Raw genomic sequence first — 26,942 nt, forward strand, 5'->3', positions numbered from 1 at the left:
TGACTGTTGAACGCTTTTTTATGTTGACATTAAAAGAAAAAGGAAAACATATGTTTGGATTATTCTACAGTCTGGATATAGGGATGTTAAAGTACTAAAAGCAATAAAGAAATACAATATTATGAAGAAATGGAAAAATAAGTAAACTCCCCATGGTGGCACATATCAGCGAGAGGGCTGGGGTTCACAAGCCAACACTTTGTCTAGACAAACAGAAGGCATTATTCACCATAAACTACATCCCAGTATGACTATGGATGGACACCCAGAGATGTTTTTCTTTCCATTAAATCACAAGCCAATCTCCAAACGACTTCTCTGGCTTGCGACATGGAAAATGAAATGCATTGTGCACTCCTCTCCTTAATCACATCATTTCTGTGCACATGGCTCTAAAAAATAAGTTCTTAAAAAACGGAAACAGTGGGTACTTTTCTATTTGAGAACGTGTTTTCAATCACATTTGGCTTTGACAAATGATCCAGCAACTTCTTTATGGACTTTTTCCATGAGGACTAGAAAAAAAAAAGTCACAGACTGTGGCTAAACCTGTGCCATCAATCACTGACTGGAATTCTAGTCAACACAATCACGCTTATTGTGTACCAGTGCACTCTTCATTGTCTCTGAAACAACGAACAGTAGTCTGCTAAATGAAATGCCACGTCTTCTAGTAATCCAACACACCTGACAGAACCTTGCAAATCTAGGCTCAGCAGAGATTCAAATGTGTAAAATTAAATATCTTTATTTGAAACACACGTGTTGCCAACGTACACATTCAAGGTAACAGGTTAAACCATGAGAGGGAACTATAAAATCTTAAATCTTGAACTCTTAGGTCTGTTACATGAACACAGATGTTGACATTGCGTCCATTTTATGAGCTGCGGAATTTCTTTATACCTAAAAATAATACATGAAATATAGCACATAAAAGATAGCAGCCTTAATCTTCAACATTCTTATCCATATGAACTCTGGAAGTTCATAGTAATGCGCAGAACTTTTCTGTTAGCGTGCTGTGAAATTGCACAAGCATGTTTCAAACAAGAAAAAGCAAAAGCCACGTAAGTTCAAAGTTCTCTGGGATGTCTTACAGTAAACATTCGAGCCAGACCACACAGACAGAATCGGTTGACGAAGGACACCCTCTGAATCCTCAGCATTGTTATTCTTCAAAGGCACTTTGTTGAACCACATTAAGGACAGGCTCTGTTTGATAGTAATCTCCATTGAGCGCTCAGGCTGTGAGCTGGAAATATGAAAATGCAATGGTCCTCCACTCCAGTAGAACTGACGTTGTTGTCAACGGCATTACAAATGCAGAACAATGCATGCACAAAGATTTCTTGTTGGTTAGATGCTACTGAGGAAAGTTTGTGCCTCAGGAATGGAGATTTCGTTGCAATTTTCCAGCGGCACTCAGAGAGTTTGCACAGAAAGCAATGATATACCTCACTGATTGTCAGTTTGGAAAACATATTGAATGTTTCCTGAAGTCATTAACCACCAACCACAGTAAAAGCATCTTTGGCAAGAGCAGGATGTTATTCCTCAAAAACTTGGCACTTGCAATATAGAGAAATATAAATTGAAATGAAGGCACGTTTGCCTTGAGTCTAAGTAGAAAAAGAAGCACAGGACTTAAACATTCACAGCAAAAAACATGAATTCCTTTCACCAAATCTCCCAAATTCCACACCCATCAGCCTAACCTATAACCCTGACTGTGAGTCAAGCTCTTTGGCAGAAGAGTATTTTACCGTGCAGTGGCGTACATGGGAAGTCAAACAGACCTCATGGTCATCTTCGGTGCATGAGAGATTATTCATAACTCATGTCTGTGATTCCTATAACATGGAAATATCTCAATAAGAACATCGTCATCAATGGCAGCACAAACCTGCAGTAGTATTTGTTACAACACTTCTCCAAAATGCGGGTTAGGATTACATATCAAGGGCGACAGTTCCTCCGTATAAAACTATATTCTCTGTTCAAGGAGTTCATTGGAGGTCTTACAAGATCCATAGATTTGGAAATTATACCACAGGAAAATCAACGAGCGGCATGTGTATTGTCATCCTGGGCGGATAAACGTTATTTAGCGTGTCTCTTTCTAGCCCCGTCGTTTTGCTAGTCCACTGAGTCTGTTTGCTCTCAGGGCTATATCTGTACATCTTCATATAAAAGCATGCCACTGAAGATGGTTAGAGGCTCCACTGAATGAGCCAGTTTGCCCATCACGAGGTCTATGCAGACTGTGTCGCCCATCTGAAGGGGCAGGATGATGTTGAAGACAGCCAAAGAACCTGGTGTGGGTTTGGCCTCTGCCATTGGTTTGTTTTCCAACCCTTCCGGTTGGTAACCGGCAGAATCTACACGAGCCATGCCATAGTTAGACCTGGACAGCACAGCTTCAATCTTTTCGTTTTTGTGTCCCGTCAGGATAGCACTAAAGAAGTACTTTCCTTCTACTGGTGCAGTAAACATACCTGTATTCAAGAGAAGACAAAGATGTATACTGTTTTTGTTTGTTATTTCCTTCCACATCATGTAAAAGTGTGAAGATTACCTGTTCGTGAATTGTAAAAGTTTCCTTCATTTACAAAGGTCTTATCAAAAATAATTGTTCCAGCTGTAACCATTGGATTTGTGAGAGCTGCTGAGAAGGAAAGACGTCTTATATTGGCATCTGCACCAGCCATACCTAAAACAAAGATCACAACAGTTACTTTAAAAAAAAATAATTAACTCTAGAATTATCCTTTTTACTCTCTGTCTAATATAGTCTTCCTTTACACAACCAGTTTTAGTGATCAGCTGCTGACCTTTGCTTCTACTACTGACCCAGAACTGACAATAACAACTGAACACATGTCGCAACACTTGAGGCAGAAATATCACTGACTCTCATACAAACTGAAATGTCTCTGAACTATTGCATTCACTCCAGACATTAGCACACAGTATGGGTGTTTGAGATGTGGCTGCTATAGGAATTTAAAGCAAATTTATACATACCTCTCTCTCCTCTGAGACCTAGAATAGGAAAAATCAAAATTAGTCCGTGTAATATGTGGTGCAACAACAATTGGATTCAAGTCTTGTATCGAGTTCCTTTATTAAACACAAAATTAGATCTTATGTAAACATCCAAGCTTTTGGTAGATAAGGACAATTATGACAAAATTGTAATCTCTAGGTTAAGAGTACCACTGTTGATTGATGTATGGATTTCATGGACAGGAATAATGAACAGAATTTCTCACCTGGAGGTCCTCTTGGACCTGGTAAGCCCTGAATACCAGGTGGTCCATCATTACCTGGTGGCCCCTGTGGACCAGAGAACCCTCTTTCTCCTTGGGGACCTGGTGGTCCAGGTAAACCTGTAATCAGAGGTGAAGCAAATCAAAGATTTGTTCTCTATCCATACCCGTTAAAGTTGGGAAAATTGTATTTGGAGATTTGGAATAACAGACAGATGAATTGTAATTCAAAAGGATTCAAAACAAAGTAATGCATTATAAGAAATGTAACCTGGAAATTATCTGGAATTCATTCTCAGTTCATTAAATGGTACACATACTACCGATATCAGTTAAAATACAGCAGGAATCTCAATTACTGGTGAAGGAAATTTAGAATATGTTCTTGCATGCAAGTACTCTTTAAAATGTTGCTCTTTAGACATTCTACTTTAAGCACGTATAATCAGACCTGTCAAATCATTCTCTGCTAAGTTCTGGAACTCCTTGAGGATGTGGATCATAGAGGAGTTGAGTCTTTTGATCTTGCCATGGATATCATCCAGATGTGTGTTCTGGAGGATCTCAATGAACCCACTGTGCGAGATCACGGTGTTGTTTAGTCCACTGACACAGTTCCACAGGCTAGACACGTGTTTGTTCAGGCCTTCTTTGATCTTCTGGAGATTGTCTGAGACAGAGTCAAGTCGACCACAAACCACTTCGAGTTTGGAGAGTCTCTTATCCAGTCCATCGCCAGTCCTCTTGCAGTCACCCATCTCAACCACAAAGTTGTTCCCAAAGCGCCGTACATCCTGATCGACACTGTCAAAGCGTACCCTGCTATCTTCAATATGTTCAGTCATTTCCTGCTGGATCTTGTCAATTTCAGATATTATTTTGTCTTTAGTGTTCCCAAGGTCGTTGATAACGCTGTCATGCTTTTGGACCACATGCTCTAAACCTTTTAGTGTGTCGTTGATTGAACTGAATGTTAAGATGACCTCAGACAGCTCTCCTTGGATTGACCTAAGGTCCCCGGTGTTACTGCTAATGACACTGTGTCCATCCAGTGGTTTTTGAGGGTCATCCAGGTGACCTGTTTCTGTTCCCGTTCCTGTAGGTGTATTCAGGTTGATCTTGCACTGACCACTGCATTTCTGTACCTCCTCTCTCAACTGATCCATCTCATCCTGCAAACCAGAGCATATATCCACACAACCCATCTGACCAGAGTTAAATACACCCTTAATGTAGTTCATTTCCCTCTGCCACCTGTCCATGGCATGGTTTGTGATGTTCTTGAGTTTTTTCAGGTCATCCTCCACTGTGCTGCAAACTTCACAGTTTTCCATCTCTGTGACAATCCTGTTGAAGTGTTCCCCATTGTCTCCAGTTAGAGCTTTGATCTTGCGAACATCATGACTGAGGTTGATGACCCTGTCCTCAAGAGAGTCACCAGACACAGAGAGATCCTTGAATCGTGTGTCAAACCTCTTGATCTCATCTTCATTTGCAACAACTCTCCACTCCAAAGACTTAACTGTTTCCCCAATGCTCGAACTACCACTGCTTGGACTTGACCCAGAACTTGAGACTGTGCACCCAGAGCATTCACTTAACCTCTTGTCTATAAAAGATGTTGTATTCTCGAGACGATATAAACGCTTATCAAGATCAAACACAGATTCTTTAACGTTTCCTATATCATGTTCTATGTCATTAATCCTCTCATCCTGGTCAAGAAGACGATTGTTGAATTCATTGCGAATATTTCTGAAATCTTGCTGGAAGGAGTCCCGTATGTTAGTTTCCATATAAGCACAGTTTTCCTCTGCTCTCTGAACAGTGTTGTTGAGTCGTCTCTCCAGGTCTTTTAGACTGTCACTGAAAAAATCTTCTGGCATTAAAGGGAGTTGTCCTTGTCCACCTATTCCTCCTCCAATACTTCCACCACCTCCAGTTCCTCCTGGTTGTCTATTCAGACGGTCCTGAAGCTTGTCATACGCTTCTGATGTGGAGCTTATCTTTCTGTCCATGTCATTAAGTCGTGCTCTGAAGTCTGTCACAGTATCACAGCAGCCTTGTGACCGGCTAAGATCTCGGCGTAAACCATCAAGAGTCTGGCGGTGACGTTGGTCCATGGCACTAATCTGCTTTTCCAAAGCCGAGATCCTCTCCCGATCTTGTTGCTGTTGTCGTTTCAGGTCTTCCACTCCAGACTGACAGGCGGAACAAGAAAGTGTCACTCGACGTTCAAGCTCTCTGAGTATTTCCTCCTTCAAGATGTTAAACTTGTTTCCCCCTACTCCACTAACATCTAGCTCATTGCCTCCACCTTTGCCATTCACAAGGTGGTTATTTATGCTGACTAGAGTCTTGTCATGAGCTTGAGTACGGTTGTCTAACTGATCCAGCTTGGTCTGAATGTTATGGATAGTCTCTTTCATTTCAGGCTGAGCTGCATCAGCTGGTGTTTTGCCACTATTAATACCAGGTTTGCGTATTTCCTCCTGGAATTTCTCATTCATGCCACGCAGTGTTGACTGCAGGTCATGTAGGTCTTTGGTCAACCTCTGGATTTTGTCCTCCAGTTGTCTCATCTTGTCATTGTCACCTCTCCCTAGACAAAGATAAAACACAAGGTTAATTAAGATAAAAAAAAACACATTTGCAATTGTTTTGCAGACCTAGACCTGGGGTCACCAATCTTGGTCCTGGAGGGCCGGTGTGCCTGCAGGGTTTAGCTCCAACTTGCCCTAACACACCTGCCTGGGTATTTCAAGTATACCTAGTAAGACCTTGATTAGCTTGTTCAGGTGTGTTTGATTTGGGTTGGAGCTAAAATCTGCAGGACACCGGCCCTCCAGGGACAAGTTTGGTGACCCCTGACCTAGACACTGCCCCAGTGTGTTCTGTGTTCTAACATCCTCAGTTATATTGAGATTTTATTGAGTGTTTTAAGATGCGGAAGATCAGATTAAACATAATTTCATTACCCAGCTAGGATCATCAACAATTATCCCACTGAAATTAGTCAAGAAACCTGGGAGTGATCTTAAACAATCAGCTGACCTTCAAATACCGAATTGCAAAGACAATCATGCAAGTTTGTACTGCACATCAAAAAAGAAAAAAAAAAGAAAAAAAACAGAAAAAAGAAAAGAAAAGACAAAAAAAAAAATATGAGACTAAGTGACTGCTTATGAATTATCTGTCATAGGCGTTCAGTGTAAAGGGTAGTGTTGTCAAACATACCCCCTCTTTCTCCCCTGCTTTGCCCCATCAGCCTCACTCCCATAAAGTACCTTCTACTCAGAACTTTTCACACCCTTTTAAGTTGCATTTGTTATTTAATTCTGAGGTCTTGAACTTAAAGACCCTTTAAGAAACCCTAAATAGAGCCCAGACTTTTATCTAAGAAGCATGTACATAATGAATAAGCAGCAATAACATAAATTCAGCCAGACATTGTTAGAAAGTAGTAGACACAGTCGCCAAAGACATCCAAAGATAACTAATGGTGGAATATAATATGCTCACATATACATATATAACTGACATATTTTTGTTGCACATATGGAGACATTGCTAAGATGATATATTCAGTGTTGACCATGAGAGAAAGTATTGACCTACCATTCCCAGGTCTGCCTGTTGAGATGTGAGTATCAGATCCCCCATTTGGTCCATCGTTACAGTCTTGTCCACTATATCCATGGCAGCACTTCCACTCCATTTCTGTTACCATTTTGTAAGCAACCTTGTATCTGGGCCTCATGTAGGTCCTGTAACTGCAAGACACATGAAGAATCATTTGAATGAAAATCTTATTGTGTATTTTCTAACTTGAAGTGTTTAGTTTGAATTGTGAAATATGGAACAGAGCAAGAAGCAAACAATACAAATCATAGATTATAACAAGCAACAAAAACACAACCATAACAATCTAAAACAACAAAAACCATCCAGGCCTAGTACACATATTTCCTTTCAATGCACCATTCTGTATATCACTTAATATATTCCACATTAAACAGAACTTTCACTTCAAATAAACTGATCCCTTCTGGGATGTTGTGTTGCAATACACTCTCTACTCGACAAATTACTTTCTGCCAGAGCGAGATCCTCAAATAAAGAGACATGCTTAAAATATGCAGCTTGTGTTGCATAGAGGTTTTGGCGTATGAAAGGAGGAAGATGTATTATGTGTGTGTAGAAAATTATTCTCTTCACATTCATATGATTTCTGCTAGTTGCTGCACAGACATAAACTCGCTGGCTACTTTTTTAGGTACACCTGTCCAACTCCTCGTTAACACAAGTTTCTAATCAGCCAGTCACATTGCAGCAACTCAATGCATTTAGGCATGTAGACATGGTCAAGGTGATCTGCTGCAGTTCAAACCAAGCATAATAATGGGGAAGAAAAGGTGATTTAAACGTGGCATGGTTGTTTTGCCAGATGGGCTGGTCTGAGTATTTCAGAAACTACTGATCTACTGGGATATTTATGCACAACCGTTTCTAGGGTTTACAGAGAATGGTACGACAAAGAGAAAATATCAAGTGAGTTGCAGTTCTGTGGGCGCAAATGCCTTGTCGGTCAGAATTTGGCATCAACAACATGAAAGCATGGATCCATCCTGCCTTGTATCAAAGGTTCTTGCTGGTGGTGGTGGTGGTGGAGTTATGGTGTGGGGGATATTTTCTTGGCACACTTTGGGCCCATTAGTACCAATTGAGCATTATGTCAACGCCATTGCCTACGCGAGTATTATTGCTGACCATGTTCATCCCTTTATGACCACAGTGTACCAATCTGTTAATGGCTACTTCCAGCAAGATATTGCGGCATGTCAAAGCGTGTTTCATCTCAGACTGGTTTCTTGAACATGGCAATGAGTTCACTGTTCTCGAATGGCCTCCACAGTCACCAGAGCTCAACCCAATAGAGTACCTTTGAGATGTAGTGAAACGGGAGATTAACATCATGGATGTGCAGGCGACAAATCTGCAGCAACAGCATGATGCTATCATGTCAATATGGACCAAAATCTCTGAGGAATATCTCCAGTACCTTGTTGAATCTATGCCACGTTGGAATAAGGCAGTTCTGAAGTCAGAAAGGGGTCCAACCTGGTACTACTAAGGTGTACCTAATAAAGTGGCCAGTGAGAGTATGATGGCTAGCTGTAAAAACATCTTTTTCAGTAAAGAACTGGGTGTGCATTGTTATATATGGAAAGCAGTGCTCCTCCAATATGGGATCTTTTTGTATGTTTTGTCGTCCAGAAGCTATAAATCTGCTTGCTGACATTTAATACTTATGGTTAGAGAAAAACATCTTTAAAAGAGAATTGTGGTGTAAGCCCATCTCATCAGAGCCATTTTATTTAAGTCGTAATTCTGATTAGTAGTCGGAGTCTCGAGTTCACTGTGTCATTCAAATAAACAAATATACTGAGAAAAAACATTATGGTTAGCCTTGAACCTGTACATCAGCACCATAAAAAGGTGGAAAAGGAAACAATTTCAGCATTTTGTATTTTTCCCAGGACTTTGGTTACAGTTCTTAAGCCACTGAATTTTTGTCTCCACGCTCTGCTTGCTCCATGACCCCCGTGAGAAAAAAGGAGAAAAGAGGGTCACTCTACTCTACAGAGCGAGTGCAAAAATAAGTGGTGGTATTTTAGTAGGTTTTAAGCCTAATTCCTGTGGTGTACTGGTTGTAGAGCTTGCAATTGCGTGCCACCTCATTCCATACATAGTGGTCTCTCTCTGTGTGTGTGTATGTGTGTGTGTGTGTGTGTGTGTGTGTGTGTGTGTGTGTGTGTGTGTGTGTGTGTGTGTGTGTTGAATCTAAAGAAGCTGGATTAAGCTTTTCCAGCTGGAGTTCAGTATGTTGCCAACAACTCAAAACCACCTCGCAACTGCACAAACTTTCTAATCCTGGTGTCCTCAAACTACATTCTGTTTGCGTCTCCATTTGTTGACATTAGGTTTACTATGTAAACACGTTGTTTTTAGTATTACTTACACATTATTGACTAAAGTAAAACTCTAGTAAAATGATTTTCAGTCATATTTGATGTGTTATATTGTAGTGATACTGTAGCTTTCAACATCTGTTTCCTGACTCATGTTAGTCAATGTAGTCCATAATGGTTCCACTTATTTAAAGTGCTCTAAATAAAGGCCAGATAAACAGACTTGCTTTTACCTCGAATGCTCTGGCTGATTTGAAGTCAGATACATGCATGCATACAGTACATCAGCAAAAAGATGCATAACATGAATGTGATAAAGCGGCATGTTAAAGTAAGCATTAATATATACACATATATACAGTATATCCCATATTGTGTATGGGCCACACGCATAAGGAGACTGTATTTATTTGACTATATTAACAAATTACATCACACATAATGTGTATGAACATAATGTGTATAAACTAGTGGTTTAGTTATTGCTAGCTAGTTTGTAACTAACTTAATGTGTACATAATTTTTGTGCTATTTGTTTTTGATGCAGAACGTAGCTACCTAGTATGTCATAAGCTTTCTGTAAAGTAATGTATATTCACATAAAATTAAGTTTGCCATGAATGATCCAGTGACATATGGAAAGCAATCAAGGTCAAAAGCGTTTAAATAAAACACATTAAGTCTGATTGTAAACAAACACGGTTTGACAGAGCTGACAGCCAGCAAAACTGCTGTATTTGATACAGTTTGTTTGTATAAGTGCTGGGATGGTATGTAGGGATATACATGCTGTATAAAAACATTATGTTTATTCGTGATGGATATCATAATGTTATAAACTTCCTGACCAAAGTCTTGTTGCCTATCCTAGTTTTAAGAACAACAAATAATAACTTGACTTCTAGTTGATTATGTGGTATCACAAGTGGCTTATATGAAAGGCAAAGGCCTCTAGATTACACTTATTTTACCAAAAGACATGCTCAATAATATTCATTTTGGACTGGGCTGGCCAATCCTGGAGCACCTTGACCTTCTTTGCTTTAAGGAAGTTTGATGTGTAGGCTGAAGTATAAGAAGGAGCGCTATCTTGCTGAAGAATTTGCCCTCTCCTGTGGTTTGTAATGAAATGGGCAGCACAAATGTCTTCGTACCTCAGGCTATTGATGTTACCATCCACTCTGCAGATCTCTCGCACGGCCCCATACTGAATCTAACCCCAAACCTTGATTTTTCCTTTACCAAACTTGACTGATTACTGTGAGTCTTAGGTCCATGATGGTTCCAATAGGTCTTCTGCAGTATTAGTGATGATTAGGATGCAGTTGTTTAACAGATTGTTCATCAGAAAAATCTACCTTCTGCCACTTTTCCAAATGATCGACTACAAGTCAAGTTATTATTTGTTGATTTTACAACTGGGATCGATGACAAGACTTTTGTCAGGTAGTGTACAATATAAACTTATGGTAAGACTAGTGAACTTGAACTTTTAGTTTAGGAATTTTGATACCGATTGCATTTCAAGGAGCAACCTTCAAATTATTGTTAAAAATCAAGTAAATTTCAGTTTATCAAGTTTACAAAGAGAAGGGCACTGTTTAGATCTTGTTTATGCTAATAACCTAAGTAATCTTAAGGTTTATCAGCATATTTGTCTAAAGAATTGAGGTCTGTTAAGTAAGACAAAAATAAAACATTAATCTTGGTTGGAAGTAAAAAACTAGTTACAGTCACATGATAATTTTTTTTTTATTATCTTTAGGTCTCATGTAGTCTAAGTTGTAACTTACTGTACACATTGTGCAATCGGTCAAAGGAGAATAGGAGAACCACAGACCCACTAACCCTACTGTACTTTCATGCACATTATTTTGAATGAAAAACTTTAGCTGATCATGTTAGCTGGTTTCTAGTAGAGATCTGCATTTCAGTGGCTGTACCGTGGGAGCCGCAGGACCCGACCAGGGGTGTGTTTCTGATAACCATCGTTAGCCAACTAAGGTCGCAAGTTCCATTGTTACAAACATAGTTTGTTGATTTGCCGTTTCCCGAATCCGTCATTCCAACGAAAATTCGCAAATTTGTGGACTTGCAACTACACCTCTAGAGCTGTATTTAGAAACATAGTTCCTGGCTGTGTTACAAATGTGTTACATTTTCTTATGTTTTAGAAAAGAATGTGTAATGTTTCAATAATATTTGTAAAAGGAAACATTGGCACTATATGTGCCATTTACATATATCTCAATTTATATGGAAAACAAGTGCATGTTTTTAGAAAAACTATTATTGGATTTTTTTTAATGTGTGTGCATGTAAAAACAATATAAAAGAAATTATGGGGTTAATCCACCCCCTTTAGAACATCATCATGTGCATTTTACGTTATAACTAACGTGGTTCAAACGATGGATCTGCGACAGAGAAACTACGGTTTTAGGAAACACTCGTCACTACATCGTTCTTTTCCAAAACGATGCATCATACTATGATAGTTCAGCCGTAAGTTATGTCGTTGTTTGAGAAACGCACCCCAGATTTCTTGCAGCGTGGGAATACATTTCAGAATAAAATGCAGTAGCGGTCAGTAACTCTGGTGTAATTTGAACGGGAGCGGGCGGTACAGCAATATATCGCTCCCAACTGATAGAGAGCGAGTGAGCGTGCGCATCCGCCGTGGTGCTGTGTCACTTGTTATAGGCTATCTGTACTCTGTAGCATCCATCAGGGTGCTTTTTGGGAGGCATATTTAATCGATATAATGTGTACCTGCTATGGGTAGGGGTGTCAAAATTAATTGTTTCTTTGGTGCACCGCGTTGCAGACGTGGACAATTCGTGAGCGCGAGTATTTACAACACTCAGCCAACTCAGGGCCGGCCCGTGGCATAGGCACCATAGGCAAATGCTAAGGGTGCTGTATATCCAGGAGGGCGCCAGAAATGAGCGCAATTCAGTTGGTTTTGTTTTCGATATTCTTGACACACATTCAGTTACAGACGGCAATAACTCAAAAACCTCTTACCATAAAAAAATCTAAAGTGTGTTTCCTACAAAAAGACAAAGCTGGTTCTGTTTCACAGCTGTCTTTCTTTTTTTTTCGCTCCACACTACGAGCACTGCTCCGTTTATGCCCTCACAGTATGTGTTTAGCTTTATTGTCAATGCACCGTGATGCACCAAAATATCGAATTGAACCAAATCGAAGGCATGATAATCATAACCGAACCGAACCGTGAGACCAGTATAGGTTCACACCTCTAGCTATGGGTATAGAAATACGGCTGATATGATATACGAAATACAATCGGTAGTAGGCAAATATATTGAGTGGATATGTTTGTAAATCTGACTTTGAAAGAGTCAGTGCCTCACCAGCCACAAACCTCACCGCACATCACGGTTCAAGGCGGCACTCATGTCTAATCACAAAGGGGCAAACTAAACTGACCTTCAGCCTACAACATGTGCACAACCTACAGTTTCATGCGTTCTCTCTCTCTTTTGTTAGTACCCAATTTAAACGTGAGATTTTGGAAACCAGATCTAAATTTGGCTTGAATGGTCGGGTCAGATAGAAAACGAGGTGGGTCGTGCAGCGGGTGAACAAAGGCTAAATATACAGCGGGAGCTTTCGGGTGCGGAATAAAACCTGGCAGGAGCGGGACTAAAAACTCAGTCCTGTGCAGATCTCTAGTTTCCAGCTGGTGGTCTCAGACAGAAAAAAAGCATGTTTACTGTAGGTTGCTGGCTTGTTGCTGACCCAAAATGTCCAGTTCACTGTACCAAAATACCAGTTTGGACCAACTATTTATAACTTTGGGCCTTCCTAGAAAGTACCTAGCATATTGCAAAACATAGCTAGTAAGGATTTTCCAGTAGTGTTTAGCGTTTTATGATGCAACTCAAAATGGAGCAAATTACTCATTGTTTGGAAAAAGACATCTGTTGGGACTGAAGCTCTGACAGGCACACAAACAACACTTTCTATTCAGTAAGTCTATACCCAAATGTACCAGTAAATGTGAGTTATTAAGTAGTCTAAGCCTTTTTAGGGGAAAATATTCCTATGCAGATAAAAGCACATACTTACACGACTACACGTGCACACTGAACTCCCCAGGAGCATGGCTGGTAATCAGGCTTCACGTAAGTCTCCACTCCATCTTCTACCACACAGCTCACAGTCTTGGTCACCACATAGGCACACCAGTTTCTGTTGAGAAATGCACATTTGGTATCTGTTATTCTGAAGGCAAAAAATGAGGAGCAGAGGATCTTAAATTTAGCATATTGAGTATTTTCAAAAACAAGAAGGCAAGTTTGTTGATTTGGCGTTTCCCAAATCCGTCATTCCAACGAACATTCGCAAACTGTGTCGAAAACGAGTGCATGTTTTTAGCAAAAATATTATTGGATTTTTTTTTAATGCATGTGCGTGTAAAACAATATAATTTGCACAAAGAAATTATGGGGTTACTCCACCCCCTTTAGAACATCATTATGAGCACTTTACGATATAACTAACAAGGTTCAAACGATGGATCTGCGACAGAGAAACTACGGTTTTAGGAAACACTCGTCACTACATCGTTCTTTTCCAAAACGATGCATCATACTAAGATAGTTCAGCCGTAAGTTACGTCGTTGTTTGAGAAACGCACCCCAGATTTCTTGCAGCGTGAGAATAAATTTCAGAATATTGACTATTGACATATTGACTATTTACAAAAACAAGAAGGCAAGAATCAATCTAAAGACAGGTGTGTATGGTGCAAGTTTTGCTGCTGTATGAGCTTGTATGCATTTATTTCCCTCACTGGGAGAAGTTACATTAAAAATTGTTGAAGCTCGTTTGTTGGTATACTGTAGGTATGAGCAATTCCATACAAATGCAACCATAAAAAGTGAAACCCTTTACAAGATTTTTGTTTAGGCTTGTTTAGTACTTCAAAGATACTTCACGGTGTCTCTGTCAATGTTTTCTAATAATTATATTTGATTTACCAAGGTCACACAAGTGGCAATTTCACATCCATAATGGAGAAATGTCACATCAATAATGGAGATTTTCCCTGTTAAATGCAAAAATGTCAAATAAAATCAAATCAATCATGTATGATCAATAGAGAGCCAACTCTTATCCTTTTTTATTAGCAATATTTCACAGAAAAGTATGTTGTATGCTGCAAACTCGCATTCTTTTTTGGTCACATCCATAACGCATTTTTATTTTCCTTATTTAAAATATAAAATGTGTTTACAGATGGATATTTTTCTGATTCCTTAGTAGTAGTATTAGTTTTGAAAAATATAAACAGATGTTTTAATCTAATAATAACATTGACAGCAACACTCGCACACAATACGCAGCTGAATTTGTCGTTTCTAGTGACATAAAAAAAGAGCACTACGCTTTTTTTTTTTCCGTTTACATTAAAAAATGGCCTTTCATTTTTGAAACGTAATCTACAAATCAAACAAATTCAAAGATTTTCTTGATTTTTGCATAATGATAACTCCGCACCAAACTGAGGCTTTCATTTTATAGCTTATAGAACATGCATGCAAATTTATACAATATCATATGTAAACAACAAAATTGTTATATGCTACAGTAGCCTATACTTTACAAAAAGTCAACATATGAGCCTTGTCTTTCATCACACACAGCGCGCGCACATGAACAGAGAGTGAGAAAGGACATAAAAACACAAGCATAATGTAAAATCAGATGCTCAAGACATAATCGTTAATTACTTACATTAAAAATGTTGACAGAGGTTTGTAATATAAGAATTAGAGCAGATCATTCATTAAATACATAGGCCTATTTTACGTGGAGTGATCGGTTTAAGGTAACCTACTATTATTATTTGACGGAAAAAAAAAAAACATATGATAGGAAAAAAAATGCAGGTTCCTAAAAAGAATTCAGTCAGTGTTTTCGTTTTGTAAGCTAAATTTGAAATTTAAGCAGGATTAATTATTTTGTTCTTTTTATTTCATTTATTCTTTATTTCTGTGCTGTTGGAAACACTAAAGGTGCGTGAAGATGTTCTGTTGTTATGTTCTGTTGTTAACATGTTCACATGTTAAAATAAATCAGTATTTTAAAATGCAATATTTAATGTGTGAAACACAAAATAGACACGTCAGTTATTCTTAAAAAAATTATTATAATTTAATATTAATCTGACCACTTAACCTTTAATATTCGATTAACGAGCAGCACTTGACGGTTGAAAATTAACTGAAATGAGCATCTCTAGACTATAGCATCTTGACAATGCCACAAACTCATTGAAATCCTCCAAAAAAGGCTGGTCATATATAACATATATATAAGTGCATGAGAAAATACAGAAGATGTGCAATGTGTACAACACAGCTGGAATCGCTTGACAGTGCACCTCTCAAAAAGGTAAGAATCTGTATCTCAGCATGGTGTCTCAACATTTAAAATGTAAAAAGAAATGACACCACTGAGACATCAACATCCAGCTTTAAAACCATAATTTAATGCAGCTCTCCAAAGATAGTTGCAAATTTAGAGCATCTTCCCCTTATGTGTACTTAAACTAGCATCCGTGTTAAATTTACAGTGATCCCATCTCAGGCTAAACTCAGTCCTCTGACCTTAAAAACTAGCAAAGATCTGCAAATAAATAGTCTCTTGATTCCCTTATCGGGCTGTTTCACTCACACCAACATCAACAAGCTCTGGAAACAAGTTGTTACAATCTCTGCACTTCACGCTCTGGAAACTCAAACATCTGTTGGGCTTCACGCTGAGAGAGCGAGATGAGGCTGGTCGCATCACTTATCTCATCTGCAGTTTCACCCCTGTTTTGTTTTAGTCTACTAGTAGGGGCAACAAACACTGCTCTGCTGTGTGTAACGCAGATGCGGTGTGTCTTGTGTGCTTGTTCACTAAGCCCTCATGAATTAAGCTTATGTTACACCCCAGACTGTTGCCATAAAGACTAGAATCAGTGCACACTAGAATGATCAGGTGTTAAGAATAAACTCACAATTTTTTTTTTATTTAAGTAAGAGGCCTAATCGTGTGATTTCCAATGCATCTGAATCATAATAAACTAGAAAACCACATATTAAAGGAGCCGTATGTAAGTTTTTGACTCCTCTAAAGCATAAAAATACTATATGTGTGCAGATATTTCAGAAACATGCCAAGTGAACATTCTTGTTTATCAGAAAAACAATGCTGGAGTCAGTTATTCTGCTTTGAAAATGTGCATTACGTGATGGAATGTCTGTCTTTGTTTTGGTCAATTAACCCACCCACTGCCAGTTTAGCCAATTATATTTCAGCACCCCGGGTTGCCTTGTTGGAAAACAGAGTATTTCATTCATTCAGTCAGAAAGGCTCTTTAAGCATGCGTCTGTGACCTAAACGCAACCTCCAGTGGGGGGACTCTGAAATGAGATGTAGATTCAGAGTTCAACATGAGGTGGTTATTAATTAGCAAATAATATAAATATTACGAGCGCAAACATTGGGTGAGCAAGTTACATTGTAACCCTGTATCCCAACAACACGCTACATGATGATATTTGCACTAAACGCAGTGTGACAGAAATTTAAACACAGCCATTCAGAAGCACAGAATAGTGCTGTTACCACGACTGGGGTGGAGTGACAGGAGACAACAGGAGGTAAGATCCAATATGCAGTTTATTCAATGTCAGGCAAGCAATGGTCAAATCAGGTGCAAACGGGTATGTTAAGGCAGTCCAGAGTCGTCGTCAATATAACAGGCAATAGGTCTAAAGGCAGGCGGCTAAACAGGATAACAAGGAATGCAAAGCTAGGGTCTAAACACGGATAAACAAGACAGGGAGAAACGCTTCGTAATGTCACACTGGGAAAACAAGACTCGGCCAACTGGGAGTGTGAAAGAGTGGCTTATGAATGGAATCAAATCAGTCTGTGAACAAGGTTCAGCTGGTGCTTGCAATCAGGATATATGAATGAGCAGGCGTGCGTGTCTGGGAGCAGTGCATGTATGAATGTGTAGTCCTGGGGAATGCGGAAATGTAGTCCTGAGAGTTCGTGTGAGAACCAGCGATCCTCTGGGAAGCGATCGCTGGTTGTGACAAGTGCACTCAATGCACTTCAACGAAATGGTAAGGTTTATAATCCAATTAATACATATTACTCTTTAACATTATTGAACATGCTTTATTAAACATGCTAAATCACTGATTTGTGTTGGTTTACACTGAGTCACAGTTCTAAAGTTCAATTTCAGTTTATTTTGTTTTTAAGATCTGAGGTGAACTATCTGCTGCTGCTTTCAGTAGTATGGCAATAAATGTCAAGTAAAATGGCATTTAAACTCACATTTTTTAAATTTAACAGCGAATAAAGCACTTGAGATGTACCTTTCAGGCTAGATAGTTAGGCACACTTCTGTTGATGTCGTCAATCTTTCAATCTGGCAATCAATTCATCAACCTACATAACTACCTACGGTACCTATCTACCCATCGACCCAAAAATAAAAAGACATTTGAATGTGACTACATTTATATATTCATAATGTATATTATATGATTAATATATAGTAAATTGTAATAATAATTTATATCCATATAAACACAATAATTAAACATGAAAATATTAAAAAAGAAAGTAAGCTTAAAACTAATTTATTATTATTATATAAACTATTTAAAATATTCTTTCAATACACAAGCAATACATTAAAATAACCAGCATCAAATACATAAATATCAATAACCTTATTAATTGGCTGTGACTGTTTTCAAATACGCTCTACACCTCATATGGCATCTTTTAGTCTGTGATGTCACAAATCCAAGAACAAACTAGAAATTAGCTTTAAATAATTCCTATATTTTGGAAAAAAATAAAAGGGTGATAATGTTAGTAAAAAAAAAAAGTGTCACCAAATTTAGGCAGCCTGCCCAAGTAAAGTCTATGTGTGGGAAGCACTGTAAATACAGTACAGTGGTCACTCGTTTATCGCAGGAGTTACGTTCTCAAAATAGCCTGCGCTAGGCGAAATCCACAGATGTCAAAAGAAAAGAAAATATATATGTATATGTTCTATCAAAAGAAAAAAGCATGTCAAATCATTAAAAAATTCTGCCAAACCATGAAATATATATATATATACAGTGCTATAACGCGGTTCACCTTTCATGGTTTGGCATGGTTTGGGAAAATTGAGTGCTTTTTCCATGTCAAGCCAGTTGTTGGGTAACTTTCCGTTTATTACATAATTATGGAGTCAATACAGGGCCTTATATACAGTACTTGCAGCATTAAATAATGATTTGCAAAGGAAAAAATTAAGTACTGAGCAAAAAAAACAACAATAAATAACTGCAAATAAAAATCAAGCAGTGCAAAAAAACAACAACCCTGAACTATTTAAAAAAGATGTGTGTATGTATATATATATATATATATATATATATATATATAAACACATATACATATACATATATATATATATACATATACATACACACATCTTTTTTTAAATAGTTCAGGGTTGTTGTTTTTTTGCACTGCATATATGTTTTATTTGCATATATATATATATATATATATATATATATATATATATATATATATATATATATATATACATATACATATATATATATATATATATATATATATATATATATATATATATATATACATATACATATATATATATATATATATATATATATATATATATATATATATATATATACACATATACATATATATACATATACATATATATACATATACATACACACATCTTTTTTAAATAGTTCAGGGTTGTTGTTTTTTTGCACTGCTTGATTTTTATTTGCAGTTATTTATTGTTGTTTTTTTGCTCAGTACTTAATTTTTTCCTTTGCAAATCATTATTTAATGCTGCAAGTACTGTATATAAGGCCCTGTATTGACTCCATAATTATGTAATAAACGGAAAGTTACCCAACAACTGGCTTGACATGGAAAAAGCACTCAATTTTCCCAAGGCATCTTCTGTGTGGAGCTTCTTGACCAACACCACCTGACTCCTGCTTTGATTGCACATGGTTCATCAGTGACCTATGGTGGATTTCCTGCCTCCACAGCTGCTTGGGACGCTCGTGCACACTGCCAACACAATTTCATGATTTGGCCTTCAATATTAAACACAGATGGTTCTCGATTAGAGTACTGACATCATCATATAATCCGTGCTGGCCAAACGAAAGGGTGTTTATAATGAATTACGAAATCAAATATCGTGCTTTGACCAACAAGTACAAATTAGAATGTATAAAATGAGCATTTTGTGGGTTTTGGTCTATATCTACTCTTAAACATTAACAAAATTAACTTTCATTAGATACACACACAAGGAAAACAGACCAGGAATATTGATGACTCATGTTGAACTACACAGATTTTTGTCCAATCAAATGCTGCAGAATGAGAAAACCCCTCCCCTCAATAGCAGCTACAAATTAAAGCTGATTTATAGCTCTGCGTCAAAGGCGCCTGCCTTGCACGTAGCTGTGCATTCATACTTATGCGTGCTGTTTGTGTTGTTCTGCAATAACACTTCTGAAATGCTAGCTAGTAGTAGGTTTCTAAATGCGCTAAAATTTTCTAAATGCGCTACCTTAATGTACAAGTAGCTAAAGCGCGCTTTTTCAGAGGCGGGAACTGGCGGACGTGCAACAGCTTTAATCATAAGGTAAACACAAAAGTTTTCTATCTGGAGCTCCTTCACAGGACTCCACACTTGTAAACAATTGCTCCAGCAAGCTCCCAGCTCCCAGCACCACCCTCGCTCGTCACCAATTACAGAGCTTGCGCTACGCTGTTACAATCCTATGTCTGTCTTGTCTCATCTGTTTTTTTTCTGTTTAGCTTAGAACACACCTAATTGGCCACTTCCAGCTAGCTTGTTCCTGATTGGCCTACAGTGTTTTAAAAAGCCATGACACATGACACCTCTTCCCTGGCAGCCATCTTGTTTTTGGTCACTTCCTTGTGTTTGTTGAAACGTTTGTATGTGGTATAGTGCAGAGTTTTTTTGGATGTGTTAAGACTGAGATTATATTGAAATTTCTGAGTACTGTTTGTTTTGTGTGACTTCTGAGATTATATTGAGAATTGTGAGTACTGTTTGTTTTAGTGTTTGCTTTGTTTATGGTTCTTTGTTCCACTGGCTTGTTTGAGTGCCTGCTGACATTGATTTTGGATTGTCCGTCAAATATGGTTGCCTGTTTTTGTAAATAGATTGTAAATAGTGTATATATTGGGATAGTAAGGAGTTTGGCGTCATTTTCTTTGTAAAACCTTTTGACCTCTGTTTTTGTGTTAGGTAGTTAGGGTAGAGAATTGAACTTTCTTTTCTTTTCTTTTTGATCAGGTAAGTTAGAGATTTAACACAAAGGAATTTTTGTTTGTTTATTTTGGCCTTGTCAGCTCCCGAATTCAAACCATTTTTGACATTTTTTGAGAGGCGAGCATACGGCGAGGGCTATATGCAACTGCACGGAGGCTGGGCCGGACATACGCGTGCGCTTGTCACAGTAGTATAAATAAGCCTTTACTTGCTGTTGCTGCATCCCACACTCAAAAAAAAAAAAAAAATACTTTTGCTGCTTCTTCAAACTACTTATTTAAAATGAGTTGAAACAACACAATTCTTAAGAGGGTTTTGGGACAACTTAATTGTTTTAATTGTAACTTAATCAAATTATATTGTGACAACATAAAAGAATTGTGTGGAACCCAATATTTTTGCAGTGCAACTTACCTACACTGAAAAAAAAAATTTCATTGGATTAACTTCATTTTTTTGAGTTAGTGGTTGGAAACAATTCATATGGGCTGAATTTAAACAAGCAGTAATGTTCAACTTAATTTGTTTGTTTAAATTTAGCGCATGTAAATTATAAGCAACCACTTGCTCTAGAAATTTGAGTAAATCTGATTCATTTTTTTTTTTTATTAAATCCAGTGCAATCCACCTACATTCTCTATCATAAAACTACAAGGTTTCAGTGACTTGTACCTTATTTATGGCAATCCATTACTCAACATTTATTGTTTTGCCAGAGGAGAACTGGTCCCCTGTTTGAGAATGGTTTCTCCCAAGACTAACAATACAGCCTGTAATGCTAGCAGTTCAAGCAAGCTTTCTAGGTTTAAAGATTTAGCAAAGTTATCAAGCTGTTTCATTCCACCAGTATTTGTTTTTCAGCTGTTGATTGGAGCGAACCAGACCGCAGTGTTTCCATGCTGTTACGGCCAGCAATGAATGATCCACATTCTTAGCAGATTTGTCATGCAGAATTTTCATTTTGGGCCCGCTTTCATCGAACACTCATGCAGCTCATGGCTTTTCAGAGACTCTCAACATGTTTTAGCTCCAAAAAGAATGGAAAATATGAGAGAAGACAGCGAAAGCAGACAAAATAAAGCGCATCTGGCAGCTTTACACATATCCCGGTCTTTGTAGCCTGCCTTTGAACTAATGAGAGCCAATTCCAATACACAAAAAAGTGAAATGAATCCCTGTCACGAGGATGTTTTTGCATTTTTCCATGACATCATTTTCATTTTACAAAAATAAAAGATTCATACGGTCATAATTGAAATGAAGTCATGGCCTGAAAAAACTGCCTGCATAATTGCCTGGGATTAAAAATGTGACAAAATAAATGAAACAGAAGCACATTTCAGAGAAAGAAGGTAATGTTACGCTGATGTTATGATTATGTCACCTAGTTGGATCCAAAAGCTCACTGCAGCACAGTGAAATACTCAAAAGTGTTGAAATATAATATCGTACAGAAGACAAAGATAAATAATGTTTAGCACTGTTTCTAAACTCCCTCAAATGCCTCCTATAATGAGTTATATTTTGGGAATGTACAAGTCACAATAGTCTGCATTTAGATAAATCTAACTTCATGGAAATGGTTTGGTTGTAGTGGGTTGTCTTTATGTCAAAATGACTGATCCACATGCTATTTATTGAAATTGATAAATGACATTTATTATAAAAATAAATGACATTTATTGAAAAAATCTGTTTGCGAACTTGTGTGTTTTTGTGTACATCTTAAAATACCTTGTGTGTATATTTGTGGCAAAGGGCACAAACTGTAAACTAAAGGCTCCGCCCTCTTTTTGGAAACTCATCTGCATTTAAAAAGACATACAGGATGCTTGGTGCCTATTGTATTACAGCTTTTTCCCCATCACATATTTTAGTAATCATCTAGATATCAACTATATATAATTTAAAAGTCTAATAATTCAAAATCCATCATATAAAAACCATTTTGGAATGAGATGCCGTGTTGCTTTGGAAAAGTTACTTTAAAATGAGTTTCATATTACAAAATTGACTGCATTATTTAATAATCTGATCTTTTTGTAATCCTGGTAAATCCATATTTCATATTTGGTACGTGTGTTTTGTGATAGAAGTGATACTGTGACAGACACTGAATGATTTGTGACAGGAGAATGGATCAAATAATGACATTGATTTGGTGTCAGTTGGTGGCTGTATTTGGTATAATACCTAAATATTATCTCAGTAAATTTTAATGATATCAACTTCAAATTTAGAACTAGAATTTAGTCAAACATAAGGCTAAAAGGTTTAATGTCAATTTTAAATTTCAAAATATTTAATTCATATAAAATAAAAAATATGGTAACATATTAGTTTAAGTACCAATTCTTAGGCTTTTTAGCTGCCTATTATTAACATATTGACTGTTTATTAGTATTTATAAACAATATTTATTAGTATTTATAAAGAATATTTTGCATGATTTTATTCTACATCCCTAATCCTACCCAATACCTAAACCAAACCACAACTACTATTAATAAGCATCAAATTAGGAGTTTACTGAGGCAAATGTCAAAGATAATATTAATAGCAGGATTTGTACATTAAAATAAAAATGAAATATATGTATTTTAATAATAATACGCTTTTTATAGTTAACTTGAATTTCTAGCACTTTTTTAAAAACACTTTCCCCACATATCCTCTTTAAAATAAGACCAACAGAAGTATTGAGTTGCAAACATTTCAGTTAGAATAATACTTTTTTAACATCTACTGTACAGTGTAAAACCCAACGGTCAACTTTATCAATTGAAATGAGTGTAGTTAACTCAATTTACTGAAAGTTAGTTCCACACATTCAAAGAGTTTTGAACTCAGTGTTGAAGGTAATGAGTTCATTAAATACCTAATTACTTTATCATATTTATAATTATCATATATATTACTTTTTTTACACAAATGGTTTGTAGCAATCGGTTTCCTCAAACAGTTATAGTTGCCTTAACTTTTTGGTTTTTACAGTACTCAGTTGGTTTGAGTTCTCTTGATTTACTGTGCTCAAATTGCTTCATTTACTCAAATGGATTAAGTTCACAGTACTCATTAGTATTAGTTTTTAAGCTTAAAAGGTTTGTTGCAATCAGTTTGCTTAAATGGTATGAGTTACATACACTTTTTGGGTTTTACAGTGTACGCTCAAAATGGCGAAAGACCAAAATCTGTAATCTTGAGGTTTTCTGTAGCTCAGAAAGTAGAGAATTATGCTAATAAATCCCAAGTTCATGAGTTTGTTTCCTAGGAAATAGATTTATTGCAGCTCCCTGTAAAACTGTAAAAACCAAAAAGTTGAGGTAACTCAAACCCTTTGAGGAAACTGATTGCAACAAACCATTTAAGTTCAAAAACTAATCCTAATGAGTACTGTGAACTTAATCCATATGAGTAAACCAAGCAAATTGAGCACTGTAAAACCCAAAAAGGTAAGACAACTCAAATTATTTGAGGAAACTGATTGCTACAAACCATTTGAGTAAAAAGAAAAAACTAATCTATACGAGTACTGTGAACTTAATCCATTTAAGTTGAAGTAATGAGGTATTTAGTTCAAAACTTATTTCAAATGAGTAGAATTAACTTTCAGTACGTTTTGAGTTAACTACACTCATTTGATAAAGTTGACTGTTGGGTTTTACCATGTAGAAAATACATGAGCTGATAAAATAAATAGTTTGCGTGCAAAAGAACTTCCTTTAAATAAAAATCAGATCCCTCTCCTCTCTGTTGGGCTAGAAAACCACCTGTAGAAAAGACATTCGTTTGTGTCTGTGACACTATAACTGATAACTGCTTTGCACCAGACACTTTCATACAATCGCATATCTTTAGAAAAAAACATTGTGCATGTCTAAAGTGTGCTTATCACAGGTGAGTGACAAACCACCTGTAGAAACACTCGTCTCTCCTTATGTACCAGACACTTTATGTAAACTCCATTTTACAAGAATTTAACAAGGCAAACAATGTTTACTTGTGAATGTACTCAGGGCTTAATTTGTGAATTGCAAGTAGTGTTGGGCGATGTCGACCAATCTGGCATTGTACGATGTCTAATGTGAAACATCGCGATGGACGATAGTATCGTTGTCATAGGTGGAGGTGAATTAATTACTTAGGAATACTGTGGCGAGGGGGGCGTGGCCGAGAGCCGTGAGAACGGGGTGAGGCCACCGCGTAAGTGGATACACGTGCGGTGCGCACCTGCCTCGGATCCCACGGAAGGAGCTCTGGACCATAAAAGGAGGACCGATGGCAGAGGAAGCCGAGAGAGGACCGGGTCCGGGCATGTTATTTTACTTTTGCTTTCAGTTTGACGGCAGTCTCCGTGAGGAGCTGCCGTCCGTTTGTTTTGGTTTAGACGGCAGTCTCCGTGAGGAGCTGCCGTCACTGTTATTAATAAATCATTTTAAAGCTCCGTCGGTTCTCCGCCTCCTTCTTCCCGGCGGCCAAAGGGCCGTAAACTTCATTACAAATACTTCATTCATTTATTCATAATTAATTAATTATTTGTAGCCGACCAATTCAATTACCTGACCCGCATGTTCTTTGTTTTACCCATAAACAAATCATAAATAAATAAAGATAAGTTGTACACCCCCAGTCAATCACTTTTTCTGCGGGAGGTTGGTCGGTAAAAAAGGTGCACAACCAACAGTATCTGAGGTTTTCACTAAAATTACTAAGTACAAGTGTGAAAGTAAAAGACTAAAGCCGTGTACTGATGCTGTGACACATTACCTGATGAATTCAAAAGACAGAAGAGTCGTTAAATAGAGACAAGATACATTAAATATCATGTTTAACAACTATAGTGAGACACCATCCAGCGGTACATCGTGATAAACTGTCGGACGTGCACTGCTCTTTGGAGCTCAGACGAGCGCATGACAGTGTGTGTGGCTGTGTCTGTGTGTGGTCACGTTATGTGTGTTTTCAGCGGACGGAGGGCTATTCAGAAATGCTAGGTAAAACACAGTGTGGATGTGGATAATTTTCATTCTAAAATGCCATTGTAAAAATAAGACGTATTAGTGTAAAAGGGGCCTAAGTGTGTATTTTTCGCAAACCGGTTAGCGACGGGGGTGAGGCGGAGGATCGGTGATGCCGGCTCAGCATCGTGTTGTCTATTGGCTATCGGCCCAACCCTAATTGCAAGGTCCCAAAACAGATCGGAAGCAGGATCGAACATGCAAGGGTGTTGCGGACGAAAGTGAAGAGGGTTGGGTAGTCGCAGAAGAAAGCGAAAGTAAACAGCGGATGGGAGAGGAGAACGGTTGAGAAGGGGATCAGTAAAATGAGGTGCCGGATCAGATTTCAGAGATCCGTCGTGTTTCGGCACAAATTAAGCCCTGAATGTACCTCAAATCATGTTGCACTACTTGTTTTCTTCAAGCTTAGAATACCTCTTTTGCACAATATTGTTTTGTCTCATGTAAAAGCATGTCTAAAGTTGTGTGTATGGTTAAGTATTTATAGTATATGTGTAGTTAGTATAGTTAGATTACTGCTCTGGTATGTTAGTAATGGATTTAAAATAGCTCTTACATCCAGTGTTGTTTTCATATTTTATGAATATGTTTATTTATGCAGCACCGTGGTCCTGCAAGACACAGCATTTCGTTCCACTGTATATAAATGAGTATATAAGATATATGGAACTCACTCAGTCACTCTGTTTCTGTCCTCATTTCTCAAACACACACACACATAATTCTCTAATCATCTGTTATAAAAGTGACCTAATCCAATGTAGAGTATCTGGTGTAAAGATACAATCATTTCTTTGTTCCTCTGGACGGCTGAAACGGTCCTTTCCGATCATTCCCTCAATAAAGGCTATAATTGCTTCTCCCTGGACAGAAATTACATCAAATGATTGTAGCCTTTCAGAGAAACATTCAATCAAAGAACATCAGCCTTCATGCACTCTCAATAGTCGAACCACCCAGGGGATTCACAGTATGGACATAAAAATGTGTCCAACTGCACATTTGGCACGTTCAACTAAGTTCTGTGGCACTTATGTGTTGATAAATGCGTCTCGAATAAATGAGTATATGAATATACATGTGTGAAACAGGCTCCAAAATCCTATGATATCATTTGCTGGACTTTCTCCAGCAAAGCTAAAACAATAGAACAGAAAGGACTGCAGAAATGGTCTGTTATCGAGGGAGCAATTTAATCAGGAAGAAACTAATTTAACTTGTTTAAAATATATTAAAAACCTGTCTCTGCTCTTACATGTACAGTATGGCCATAAGGGTA

General features: G+C 37.6%; 1 protein-coding gene across 4 annotated transcripts in view; it reads right to left on the minus strand.

Annotated features, from left to right (window-relative positions):
* Positions 1 to 728: 728 nt before the first annotated feature.
* emilin1b (elastin microfibril interfacer 1b) overlaps positions 729 to 26,942 on the minus strand; it is a 183,992-nt gene continuing 157,778 nt past the window's right edge. For 2 of the 4 annotated variants that reach the window (XM_073927497.1, XM_073927495.1), the window contains 7 exons: positions 13,340 to 13,462; positions 6,891 to 7,045; positions 3,724 to 5,874; positions 3,276 to 3,392; positions 3,028 to 3,045; positions 2,579 to 2,713; positions 729 to 2,498 (listed from right to left, as the gene is read on the minus strand). In XM_073927497.1, coding sequence (XP_073783598.1) covers positions 2,170 to 2,498; positions 2,579 to 2,713; positions 3,028 to 3,045; positions 3,276 to 3,392; positions 3,724 to 5,874; positions 6,891 to 7,032 — 2,892 coding nt within the window. In that variant the 5' untranslated portion in view covers positions 7,033 to 7,045; positions 13,340 to 13,462 and the 3' untranslated portion in view covers positions 729 to 2,169. The remainder of the gene's footprint in view (positions 2,499 to 2,578; positions 2,714 to 3,027; positions 3,046 to 3,275; positions 3,393 to 3,723; positions 5,875 to 6,890; positions 7,046 to 13,339; positions 13,463 to 26,942) is intronic. The other 2 variants (XM_073927498.1, NM_001045342.2) reach the window with 2 other exon arrangements.

This window comes from Danio rerio, chromosome 17 (genome assembly GCF_049306965.1).
Source record: "Danio rerio strain Tuebingen ecotype United States chromosome 17, GRCz12tu, whole genome shotgun sequence".
NCBI lineage: Eukaryota > Metazoa > Chordata > Actinopteri > Cypriniformes > Danionidae > Danio > Danio rerio.